The sequence below is a fragment of the Diospyros lotus genome, chromosome 14 (assembly GCF_014633365.1).
Source record: "Diospyros lotus cultivar Yz01 chromosome 14, ASM1463336v1, whole genome shotgun sequence".
Classification (NCBI taxonomy): Eukaryota; Viridiplantae; Streptophyta; class Magnoliopsida; order Ericales; family Ebenaceae; genus Diospyros; species Diospyros lotus.
Window position 1 is genome coordinate 30,143,355 of NC_068351.1, and position 13,090 is coordinate 30,156,444.

General features: G+C 39.1%; 1 protein-coding gene across 1 annotated transcript; it reads right to left on the reverse strand.

The window, feature by feature from the left end:
• Positions 1-7: 7 nt before the first annotated feature.
• Positions 8-12,650, reverse strand: LOC127790220 (glycine--tRNA ligase, mitochondrial 1-like). Its single transcript, XM_052319544.1, has 9 exons — positions 12,397-12,650; positions 4,816-5,198; positions 4,563-4,680; positions 3,364-3,558; positions 3,030-3,254; positions 2,660-2,719; positions 2,480-2,560; positions 1,852-2,257; positions 8-569 (listed from the first exon to the last, which is right to left on the reverse strand). The coding sequence occupies exons 1-9, from the start codon at positions 12,574-12,576 to the stop codon at positions 337-339; spliced, it is 1,881 nt and encodes a 626-aa protein (XP_052175504.1). The 5' UTR covers positions 12,577-12,650; the 3' UTR covers positions 8-336.
• Positions 12,651-13,090: the final 440 nt, after the last annotated feature.

Genomic DNA, 13,090 nt, shown 5'->3' on the forward strand with positions numbered 1-13,090 from the left:
CATCATATTATAAGACAAAAGAGACTACTATAAATGGTAGCTCAGCTTTGTGAACTATTACAAACAGTGCATCAGCAGACATGCAGAGGGTCGGTTCACAACTGAAAACAAATTGCACAATTGGTTAGAAAGCTTGCCTGCTTTTACTGTTCTAGAAGCCGTAATCATATTCATGCCAATGAAACACTAAGCCATGTCTCTTTTAATTTCACAACGTAAGAGATAATCATGGCTTATAACATCAAATAGATTTGGTGCTAAAACAGCAGGATTATAACATCAAATGTTGGATTTGACAACATCAGTGCCAAAAAGCAAGATTATAACCTCCCATCTTCACTCCTCGCCTCCCGCGGATGAATGACTTGGATATTTCCACTGCACATCACCCCAAGTGCTCACACCATCCGTCACTTCCTTCACAACTGATGCCACCTCCTCAATGTTGACCCGAACCTGTTGCTTGCTATCTCTCTCCCGGACTGTCACTGAAGATGTTGAATCCACTGTAATGGCGAGGGGAACCCCAAGTTCATCTGTCCTCGCGTACCGCTTCCCTATTGAGGTACCTGCAGCACACAAGATGTATAGATGAACACCCGGCACGGGTGAGAAGTCTCAATTTCCTTCAACTAACCAAATCACACTAAGATATACCACAATAGAATAAGGCATGCCTCTATCACTGACTCAAGGCCAATTTGAGATATATTAAGCCTGTTACCTGGGATGGCTTAAAGATCATTATCTGGAAATCCAAGGAAGGCCATGGGCACAATCTACGTGGTTACAGAACCTGGAAGCTCTCTTTGGGATGTTCTAGAACAGTTTTGGCATATGTCGAACTGTTTTAAGTGTGTTGGACCCTATTTCAGTGATTTCTAGCAACCTAGGAATGGTTCACACTCATCTGGACAAAACAAGTCTATTTTTATGTTTTCAAACCGAAAGTAACAAAAGCAAGTTGATACAATCCATCACGGTCCAAGGCTGGTATTATAATGAAAAGTAAGAAATAAGAAGCAAAATCCCATAATAAGAAGAGCAAATGAAAGAAAACAGATGGTTTTCTTATTTGGGGCAAATACCAATCAACGGCTTATCATTTAAAGCCTAACCAAAGAAAAGGTAAAATAGACAGGAATGGAGGTCACAGAACAGAAGGAACTGCAAGAAAGAACACCTTACATCACAGAATATTAATAGAACACAACAGAAATCACAAATTCCAGTGCTCTTTAACACTGAGAGATGAATGTCTACCTGGGTGATGGAAGGAAGAATCTGAGAGGGTGGTGAAAAAATAAGACAAAACTGATAATTTACAGAAATCTGACTATTTATTGAAATCAGTCCTAGAAACATTTTCACACCATCACTTTTATACTTTAGAAGGTACCAATACTTCTATTTTAGGAGGCAAGGCAATGAATAGGAGGCAGCCACAACTATACCAATATTTCTATTTTAGGAAGCAAGGCAATGAATAGGAAGCGGCCACAAATATACTCTTCAAGTATTGGCAATAGCATCACCCTTCAGTGGTTGTGTGCATAAGCGTAACCACAAATTTTGCAACCCATGGTAATGATCCCACTACCATTAAGTTTGCAATCCATGGTGTTGACCAAACCCAGCAAAGACCGCCCATTTCAGGTAAGATCATATCAATCCAAATCCAAGTGAAAGAAGAGAACACAACAGCATCAGCTGATGCAAACCCACAAATACTCCCACAACAAATCCCCTCCTCCCAAAAAGAATAGTAAAATAAAACAAGTTAAATATATTAACACGAACATTTAAAAACTATATAATAAAATAAATTGGGTAGCTAACATTTACTTATACCTGTTATGTCAATCTTATATGAAATACCAGCAGCAGTTAATGATTTTGCTATGCTTTTGGCAACCTCCTCATACTGCTGATTCTGAACCAATGGGAATACAGTGCATTTGATAGGTGCCACAAGTGGAGGGAAACGGAAAACATTCAACTGTTCATCACCACCTTTACTAGGACGTGTATAGAAGGAATGCTCATAGAGACAGTAAATTATCCTTCCAATACCAAAAGATGGTTCAATTACTGAGGGTGTGAAAACCCTCTGATGTTCCTTCTTTTTCTCCTTAGAGATTGTGACCATGTTCTTCTTTATGGTGACATCCTTCCCTAGCGTGCAAACACGGAATTCTACCTCCCCCTTGGTCTCCAAAGTGGTTTTCATTTCCATAGCTTCTTTTTCCTCCATTGCCTGCAGGCATACATGAAATATAGCAAAAATCATCAGTGTTCAGACAACCTTTTCTATTGGATGAGCCACAGCCTTCACCAAAAACCTTTTTTGTATCTACTTTAGTCCAAGAAATATTTGAGAGAGAAGCACCCACTATTCCATAAAGAACCCAAAAATCCATATCTAAAAGTTTTAATAAAGCAGTTATTGCTTACACGTTGTATATAATTTTTGGCATACCTCCAATGCTTCAACCACCATCTTCTGGTTTCCCTTGAATGCAAGGCCCAGCTCCTTCTTACTTGGAGTTATAACAAGTTTCTGAACCAAAGTGGCGATTAAAAAGCAATTCACGAGAATCTACCCAAATTAAGAAATATTGAGAGAGAGAGAGAGAGAGAGAGAGAGAGAGAGAGTTACCTCCACTTCTCTGGGCTCTGCAAATCTTTCAGCTGCCACAAGGGGCACACCACTTTTATCCTACACCAAAGAAAGAGATAAAACTCTGGCCTAACTAGTTCCAAATATTATTCGTAATATTTTTCCACATACACTTCGAGCATAACCTATCAAAGGAAATGCAATTCCCTTTTCATTTTCATGCATAAACATAGATCATGGTCATAGCTCTGAATGAGTATAAGATTTTGTTTTTTTTTTTTAAATTGTTGCCACCACATGGTGATATACACCTTTTATAACGATCAAGAAAACTGAAGGCAATAAATTTGGCATGTTTGCATTATGTCAATGAATAATTTTTGTTTGGGAAAGATCATAAAACTCTTACCGTGTGAGCTCGCAAATCATATGCAGATCTATCAGCAATACCAACACATTCAATCCATCCATAAGAACATTCAATCTCAGCATCCCAACAATCTGCAGCATAATGTGCCATCTCATTTGCAAGATGTTGGCGGAACCGTAAGCGATCTTTATCTATACCAAGATAAGTCAAGAACAAATACACCCGCCCAATAAAATAGCCCAGTGTTTCATTGTTGACAGTGCCCTGACAAAAGTAAAATCGGTAAGTTGGTAACAAAGACATTTTTTATTTGAGACAACAGAAGAGAGGGAGTAACGAGTAAGACAATAGAATGGCACCAAGTCAAACCAACCTCAGAAACTGCTGTACCAAGACGTATTGTCCTTGCAGATCGCCCAGAGACTTGGTCTTGCCTTGGGAACATCAGAAATTCCAAGTTGGCAACTTCAGGAAATTTTGGGTGAGACTTATCCTCTGGATCCACAAAATGTTCTATCTCAGCCAATGTGAACTCACGGACTCTTAGCAGACCTTGTCGAGGAGATATCTGGAATTTTATAAGTTGTCAATGAAATATTTAGATTAAAATCAAGGTGAATTACACTTGGTGTCCCTGAGGTTTCACTAAATTATAGTGTACCGGCCACATTCTGAAAATTACACTAACATCCCTTCGGTCAAATATTTGTTAAGAAATCCATGTACTTTTATGAAACTTCAGGGGTACCCCATGCAACGAAAATCTAACCTTAGGAAATAATTTGATACAACTTTTAACAGTAAGGATAGTTGATATAATTTCTAAAAATTGATGCATACTTGCTATATTTATACCAAATCTCAGGGTGCCTAGTCTAATTTACCCTTAAAATTATAATTATTCCATAATTGTTGAAATATCATGTCAACATAATGCATTCACCATGAAAAGTAATACATATCCCCTCACTGAGCAAAAAAAGAAAAAAGGAAACCTGTCCCCCAAACCCAGACAGGGAAGAATGGGAAACAAAATAGAATAATAATCCATCTATTCTTGATGCTGACAAATTAAACTGTAGGATGACTATTGCATTTTCTTTTTCTTTTTTTTGTAAAATTTTAATTTCTTGGCTCGTCGATTTTCTATGAATCACAACACAAGTAATGAACAATACAAGTAGAGACACCTGAGATAAACTATATGTGATAGTGCCAACCGTCTTGCTACTATAATACTATAACGTCTCTTCTAGTAAAGTGACTACAACTGCTAGAACTTATTTACTCCTATCCCTCACTTCTCCTAATACTATGGAACTGTGGCATGTTCTCTTCTACTAAACCAAAGGAACTGCTACTACTTATTTACTCCTACCCCCTTGCTTCTCCATCAACTAAAACTAATGCAGTTCCTATTATTCCAACTTCTACTATCATGTTACAGCTGCTGACAAGCACTACCTTATGCATGGATTAACCAATGAGAGGAAATTTGTTAAAAATTATGACAAAAAAATGTCATTCCATGACAAACTCTGACATAAATCCAGGGTAAAGAGGATTTGGAACCTCATTCCTAAAAGCTTGACCAATCTGAGCAGCAGCAAAAGGGAGTTTGTTCCCATTATAGTAGTACAAATCCTTGAAGTTCACAAAAATGCCTTGTGCTGTCTCAGGGCGCATATACCTGCAGCATATGACAATGAACAAAACTAATAACTGACCCAAGAAATAGATAAGGCAATACAGATTCCACAAAAGAAAGAAAAAATAGTTCCCATAAAGGACATATTGCAAGTTATGGAGCTAATGAAATTCTTACCCAGGACTCAAACCAGATGGACCTATAGATGTCTGAAACATTAAGTTGAATGGATAGGGGTCAGACAGAGGGTTCTTGGTATCAGGGGCAGTAATACCATATTCCTTGATCTTTGCACCCAATTCTTCGGCAGAAAGATCGTCAAGTATAGCAAGAACATGCTTGTACTCAGCTGCTTTCTCTTCTGTGATCTTAGGATCTTTCTCAAGCTTCTCCTTGCAGAAATCTTTGAGTAGGTGATCAGCACGGTAACAAGTTCCAGTCTTTTCATCCTTCACCATGAGATCAGTAAACTTATCAACATGACCTGATGCCTTTAGCACAATTTCTGGTGTCACACATGGGCAATCAACTTCCAACATGTTTTCTTCTAGAACAAAATGCTGAAATGGGAAAAAGCATGGCATTAGAATAACTCTAATTAAAAGATGGCCAATCATTGTGAATAAAGCTCAGGTAACGAAGATGTAATGGGCAAGTCATGATATGGAAAATTTCATTACACATTTTTATTTTCTGTCCATTGAAAGTGTATCTCCAGATGACGAAAATTTTCAAAATTGAAGTCTAATTCAACATTGAAATATCATCCAGTCCATAGATTTAATCCTTTATGTGTGCACAACACTATTTCGTCAATTGTATAGAGCACAGGGAACATAACACAAGTTCAATCGTCAATAAGTCATCCATAAGAAACAAATTACATTACAAAGAAGTATATAATTCAATAAGTTGAGATCAATCAACGGTCAATGTTGATGTAACACATCAAAAATAAAAAGAGATAAAAAATAATAAAGGGAAGAGCCAACACAAAAACTAGTAGATATTCCAAGCTTTCAACTTTCAGGTTACTTGATTTTATCCCAACCATCACCATTAGCCAGGATGGCTCTTTCTTCGATGTGTTCAACAAGTGTCCATAATCCATGGAAAATACCTATTTGAAAATGTCCTTGCATCATATATCATCCCAAAATAAATCATAAACAGTACTCGACAGCTTTACTAAAAGAAGCATAAAAACAACGAAGACAGCATATCAAGCCTTAATCCCACAAGGTGGGTCGATTATATAAATTCTAACTTGCCAATCATTTCTAACTATTTTAATATCTTCTTTAAGGCCTTTATAACTCATATGATACCTAAGAATTCTCCACCAAGTTTTTCTTGGTTTTCCTCATCCTCTTTTGCTAAATACTTGTTCTATTCCATCCATTCTCCTTACCAAGAGTCTTTATTGCTCTTCCTTTCACATGACCAAACTATCTTAATATTATTTAACACATCTTATCTTTAATAGGAGGCACTTTAACCTTAACAGGAATAACCTCATTTCTAATTCTATCTTTTTTTGTATGGCTGCACATCCATCATAACTTCCTCATTTTCTTATACTCATATTTTGCAAGTGTTAGTGCTTTATTGCCTAAAATTCAATGTCATACAACAAAGCTAGTCTTATAACCATTTCATAAAGTTTTCTTTTAGTTTTAATAGAATATTACTATCACATAAAACATCGGGCATTATAAAGAAGCATAATACAAAAATTCATAAAATATTTTAGATGATAAATAAAAATTAGATTGAACTTCCATGAAAGATTATGTTCTATAAATGTGTAATTTACCTTGTCCACCAGATAATTGAACTTCCATGAAAGATCATGTTTTGTAACGGTGTAATTTACCTTGTCCGCTAAATTTGGCTAAATGCCTAAACCCCACTTGTGGATTCTTATTTACAGTCAATTCCAAGTCTAGATAAAGGAAGAGGGTTGCATTAAGTAGTTAAGAACCAATGTAAAACTCATTGAATAAAACAACATGAATTCTAGACAAATGAAAAATCATTGGCACATAATCCCATGTTGGCAACAAACAATGCTACAAGTGTGTAGTGAAAAAGAGCTGGAGTCATTGCATCATCAACCCTTAAATGTATAGTTAAATCCAAAAAGGTTCTCACATTTTCACAAAAGGGTGCAAGTAAAGAAATTCTTCCAACTCACAGATTAAAGATTGGATCATGGAATATCAAGACTTCAATAGGAAAATCTATAGAAGTGAACGAGATGGTTAGGAGAAATTAATTATTTGCCTCCAGGGGGTAAGATAAGTTGGGGAGAAGTCTAAAGTGTTAAAAAAATTCTAAGTATAAACTTTGGTCCCTAGGGAAGGACACAAGAAGGAACAGACTAGGGAAATATTATGGATGTGAAAGTGAGAGGAAGAGAGAGATTTGGAGGGAAAAGAAGTTATGAATTCTCTATTCACTGTTAGGTATATATACAACTCTATAAAACAAACTCACTCTATACAATTGAGAGAAACAACACTATGTACAACATTACTTAGTTGCATCCCTTTAACACTCCATCTCAAGCAAGCGCATTTTATCATATGTGCCTAGCTTGATACAAATGTAGTCAAGTTGTAGACACCATAATTCCTTTGTAAGAAAATCAGCCAGCTGGTCATTTGAGCCAACAAATGAGGTATTAATTTCTCCAAAAACCATTTATACGAATATGGGCAAAACTGGAGTATGAACATGGACCATCTATAGGAACATGGGTGAATAGGAGCATAGGTAGAACTAGAGGGAGATGGAGCAATGGCACCATTTGTAGGAAGACATGGATCTAAAGGAACATCACCGTCAACAATAAGAGGCGTTGGAGCTACTACAGGAGGCACTAGAATGGATCGTGGTCTAGAATGCTGATGAATAAATCTAAATAGGAGCAAGAACAACAGGAGTTCGAATAGAGACTGGGACTAGAGGATGAAAAGATGGGATAGGAAAAATCAACAAGATGGGAAGATGAAGTACTAGGTGGTGAAGAGAAAAAAGGAGTAGACTAAAAGAGGGTGACATCAAAAGAGAGAGTATCTATGAAGATCAGGCAAGTGGCACTTATATCCCTTCTAAAGATGTGAGTAAGTCGTAAATACACATTTAACAAAGCAAGGAAACAATTTATCACGAACTAGGTGGGAGAAGATAAACAAAACAAGTAGAGTAGAAGACTCTAGGGAAAAATAAGGTGTGTGGAATGGATCCATTCAAAATAGAGAATGGCATACAATTGATCATATAACAAGAGGTGAGAATAGTTGCATCCCAAAAAGAAATAGGAACATGCATATGAAGTAGAAGAGTTTGAGCAATCTCAATAAGATGACTTCTATGTTCTGCCATACCATTTTGTTGCGAAGTATAATAATAAGAGGATTGATGAACAACACTTCGAGATGAGAGAAAAGCTTGAAAAGTTGTAGAACAATACTCCTTAACATTATCATTCCAAAGAATACGAATAGAACAACCAAATTGAATAGTAATCTCATTACAAAAAGTAGTGAACAAAGAAAGCAACGTAGTAGAGCCAAATGCAATGAGAATGATCATCAATGAATGTAAGAAAATAAGAGAAACCGTGTTTATACTTAACTCTACTGGGACCACAAAGATCTTATAGTATAAGACAGTTTTTGAAAATGTGGCCTAGGCAGCCGTTTAGGGGCTACCTACCTAACGTGATTAAGGGCAACTCGGCACCTCTAGGTGGCGGGCCCGATAGATCGCTGGCGGCGACGCCTAGGCAGCCTGGGCCACCTGGGTTGCGTGTAGCTGGTTCCCCTCCCCCTTTTTAAGAAGCATAATGTTCCCTATGATCCGAGTTTATTGGCTAGGCAATATGGGGGTTGTAACTCTAGACTTTTGCTTACAGGACCTAATCAAGAGGCAACCAAAGCTGCTAGAACAGAGGAGACAACTAGGGCAATGCTTTAGGTGTGGAGACAAATATAGCACCAGCCATCAATGTAAGAGGCAGCTAATGAATATGGAGGGTTATGATGGGGAAAAGGAAGAGGATGTGCCCTATGAGGAAACAAGTGAATGTAAGGTGACCATCGGGGAGGAATCACTGCTGCATTTTATACGAACTGAAGTATTTTAAGGAAAGGCTAAGGTAGCAACAGAACAACCAGACGCTGTGAAGGCTACTACACTTCTATGATTCAAAGGGGAAAAGCAAAAGTTAGATAGAGAGAAGGAGGCAGCAAGTACTAAAGGCAAGGATGGGCTTAACCGTAGCTGTAGCGACCCGTAAATCGTAATTTAATTTAATTATTAGTTTATTATGTTAATTTAATTTAAAGGAATATTGATATATCTTGTTGATATTAATAATAATAATTTATGATGTTTAGAGGGAATAGAAAATTAGGGTAATTAATTATTTTATTCTGGAATATTTAAGGGAATAGGGAAAATTTGAAATAAATTAAATTGGGAGTTTTTTGGAAGTTTCGGGTGTTGGTGTAAATAATAAGTGAGGGCGTGTGTGTGAATTTCAAAAGATGGGGGGGTGCTGGTGTGATTTCCGAAAAAGGGACCAAGGTCCCCTTAAATAAAATTGAGCGCGTTATATGTATGAAGGAGGTGGCTGGCGCGGGTGGTCGCAGGCGTGCGTGGGAGGCGGCTGGACGCGGGATCAAGACCGCGGGGGTGCGCGCGTGAGGCTGGGAAATTGGCTGATTTTTAATCAGCCTCTAGGCATCCAAAACAACGTCGTTTTAGCTTGAGGTGGTGGCCTCCTAGCGGCCGCCACGTGGCCGCGTCTTGGCCGCTTGTTTCGGCCAATTTAAGGCCCATTTCGGGCCAAATTCTTCCAGCAAACTGACGAGATTAAATGCAGAGAAGAAGAAGCTCGCGCAACCGCTGGAAATGGTGGAAATTGGGAGAAATTGAGGTTTTAATCAGGTTTAATTGAGGATTTAATTAGCCTGGTAAGTAGAAAAGCTAGTATTAATAATTTCTTACGGTTTGAATTTCATTTAGAGCCAAATTTTGCTAATTTTGGCAAATTATACGATGTTGCAGTTTGTATAATTTTTGCCGCGTTTGTTCAAAAGAAGCTTAAGGATCTCTTCTGCGAGGCAAGTTTCCTACCCCCCTCTTCGAAGTTCCTCCCATTGTGAATTTATTTACCCTCAATTCGTTTGTTTCAGCTCGTTTATTAATTATGGAATTATGAGCCGTTTGATGTAAATTAAATTTAATAAGCTAGCTTCGAGGATTTTATTTATTGGTTGCCTACGGGGGTTTGTGCCACCCTCATGCCTGTGGGAATGATGCCGAACTCACTCAGGGATTAGGTTCTTAGACTATGGACTCGTGGCTACTAGTAGGCTAGAGCTGTTGGGCAGTGGGGGCAGGGGTCGGTTGTTTAGTGACATTGGAGTGGCTATGGTACGGTCTTTCTTAGGCCGTCGGCTAGACACTCCTAGTCACTGACCGTCGACCGATGCCAGGCACAAATGACTAGCTCTGTCGTTATGTGGTTATAGCGTGACTGGTTATATTTTATTTTTGTGGCATGGTTTGGTATGCACATGGGTATGGGCTGCATGTTGGGGTTTTCATGTTCTGGTTATGCTTGGCCACGGACATCCTAGTATTGTTAGTTGCATCTGACACGGGCATATGCATCATGTGCGGTTTACTATGTGGGCGAAACATCTGCCTGATGCCTGGATGTATGGGCGTCAGTGTATCTAGTTGATGCTTACTACGCCTTGCATTTTATATGCGCATTGCATGGTTATTATCTGTTCAGCAGTCTCGGATGAGAGTACCGCTCCGAGGGAGCCTAGGGCTCGGTTAATCAGAGGCTCGAGTGTCGGGAGCACCAACCCGAGAAGTGTACACAGGTTTGTTGAAGACTTATGTTGCCTTATAGAGCAGCGGCAAGTTGGTATGGGATTTGGGTGTCGGGAGTCTTGTGTGGACCCCAAGGACCGGTGTGTGCTTTCATTATGCTTTATTGATGTATTGTAGCGTTCCATGGCTTGTGTGTACGTGTGGGGACTATGTTTGGGGAGTTTACTCATTATATTTAATTTATAGCCTGTCTTTTCTTATAACTTGCTGAGTCTTGCGACTCACTTTGTTTTCCATCATTCCAAGTTAAGGTAAAGCTAAAGTTGAGGGCAAGGATCGCAGTACCTAGCAGTTGTGTCGGTATGGTGTACCGTCAGTTTTCCCTTGTTGTCTCTAATGTTTTGATAGGATGTTGGTCCCTTTATTTTTAACTGTGCCGGGTCGTTTATTGTATTTTCTAATTGTTGGCACATGTGTCTGTGTGTATTTATATGCTATGAGACCGTTGTTCCAGCGAGGTACTCGTGTGTGTGCATGTATATAGTTTTGTTTTTGCTGTTTTATTTCTTATGTATGCATGCCAGGGTAATTTCTCGTCTGGTGTTCCATTCTTGTCCCTATCGTAAGCGCTCCCGTTCGATTAGTTCAAGTGGTTGAGATATCCGGGCGGGGGTGTTTACAGTAGCCGTCACTGTAAATTCTTTGGGACAAGAATTTTTTGAAGGGGTGGGGATTGTCACGACCCTAGGGGTATGTTTGTAATTGGGGGAAAATTCATGGTGTATAGATTGTTAGGAAGCTAACTAAAAAGGGTTAGGAGGTTAGGTAGGAAATGGGGAAATAACCAACTCATTGTAATAGCTAGCGTGCCTGTTATGTTAGTTAGAAGGTTGGGTAGCAGATGACTTGGCTAGAGGCTATAAAGAGCCTATGGTAGTATGGAAAGACTTATAATAACAAGATTATCTCTCCCTCTCTCTCTCTCGTTCTCTAATTCTTTCTCTTTCTCATTCTATCTTTTCTTTCTCCCTCCCTCATTCTATCTCTTCTTTCTACATTCATTCTTTTTGAAATTCAATCTGAATTCCTTCAATTGTCTAGCCCACAATCTGAGGGCTCGACAGGACACTCTTAGGAATGACATGTGTTATAAGCGCCTTATAGAAGATAAGCCATAATAGAAATGACTAGAGAGCTCTATATGTTGTTTGTTAAGGTCTATTAAGCGCCTTATAGGTATAATGTGTAAAGGCTTGATATGTTGTTGTTTGTTGCCGTATACCTAAAAGGATAGAAAAAGACGATGCTCAACATGATTGAACTTTGGAACTTGCATGCATTCAGACATTAACAATTCTCAAAAAATAAAAATAAATATCATTAAACACTCCTCCCATTAAGGAAGAAGTTGCCCCAGTCATTGGGCATGCCATCCTACCCATGAGAACCAATAGTAGCTAGCATATGCCTTAAATTTTTTAAAAACTAGCTCCGTTATAAACTCATTCACTCTGTTCCAATTCACCATGAAATGAAAGCAAGACTGCCACCATATCATACTAGTGAAAAAAATATACATATTAAATTCAAGATACCGTGTATAATATCTTCAACAATCAGAGGGCAACTTTTTCAAGAACTCTCTAAATATAACAAGCAAGCAGTTAATACTTCCTAATAGCAAAACACAGTGCAGTCAGAGCCATTTTAGCACTCAAATTACAAGGCCTAAGAGCCAATAGCAAACATCCTCATTCAATCAAACAGCGACAAGACGAAATTTTCATTCACAGGAAATGAACAACTTTACATCTGATAACTTTATGAAACGAATATCGATCAATTTCGTCGAAAGAAACGAGAGATGAGACTGCAACAGAGGGGAGCGAGTAAGTTAACCTGACGCCAGAAGGCGAGGACGTTGGACTTGACGGCGCAGCCAGGAGGGCCGTAGTCGTAGAGGCCGGCGACGCCGCGGTAGATCTTGAAGGAAGGAATGTAGAAGACGCGGCGCTCGAGGGTGTTGATCACCGCCTGGCGGAAAGCTTCCCGGTTTTGGGCTTCCTGGGCGGGGTCCATTTTCCGGCGGAATCCGAAGCCCTACGCTGCACACAGAGGATATGGGTGGGGTTTTGTCTTTCAGCGTGTAGCTCACTATCTATTTATACCCTGCCTTGCGGGGCGGCGGACAGTGGGAGAGATTTTTCAGTAAGCAATGCTATTCGACCACTCGTGAGTGCCACTCTTGAGATATCATGATATATCAATATCAAAATATCACGATATACAAGAGTGACCCAAAACTCACTATTTCAAAGTTGCCTCTCTCTCTCTCTCTCGTTCCAATCGTGCGACCCTTTCTCTCGTTTTGGCTGTCGCTCTCTCTCCCTTTCGGCAACCCTTGGGTTAGTCCAACGCAAGCATTATCCTCTGAAGTTTGGCTATTTCTCTTACAATTTCCTACCCATGCGACTTCATCTCTAGCGTCTCTTGGGCTCGCTTCGGCCCTCTCTTTGTCTCTCATATTCATCGCACGTCTCCATTGTTCCGATCTACAAGGAGGCAAGCCTCTCACCCATCTATGATATATACG

What these genes read in the sequence shown, in the direction of transcription:
- LOC127790220 (XM_052319544.1), bottom strand. Translation starts at nt 12,576, where the DNA reads ATGGACCCCGCCCAGGAAGCCCAAAACCGGGAAGCTTTCCGCCAGGCG. An exon ending in TTGGTACAGCAGTTTCTGAG is followed by an intron (nt 3,255 to 3,363) that starts GTTGGTTTGACT and finishes TACTTTTGTCAG; the next exon opens with GGCACTGTCAACAATGAAAC. An exon ending in ATATAAGATTGACATAACAG is followed by an intron (nt 570 to 1,851) that starts GTATAAGTAAAT and finishes TGTGTGCTGCAG; the next exon opens with GTACCTCAATAGGGAAGCGG.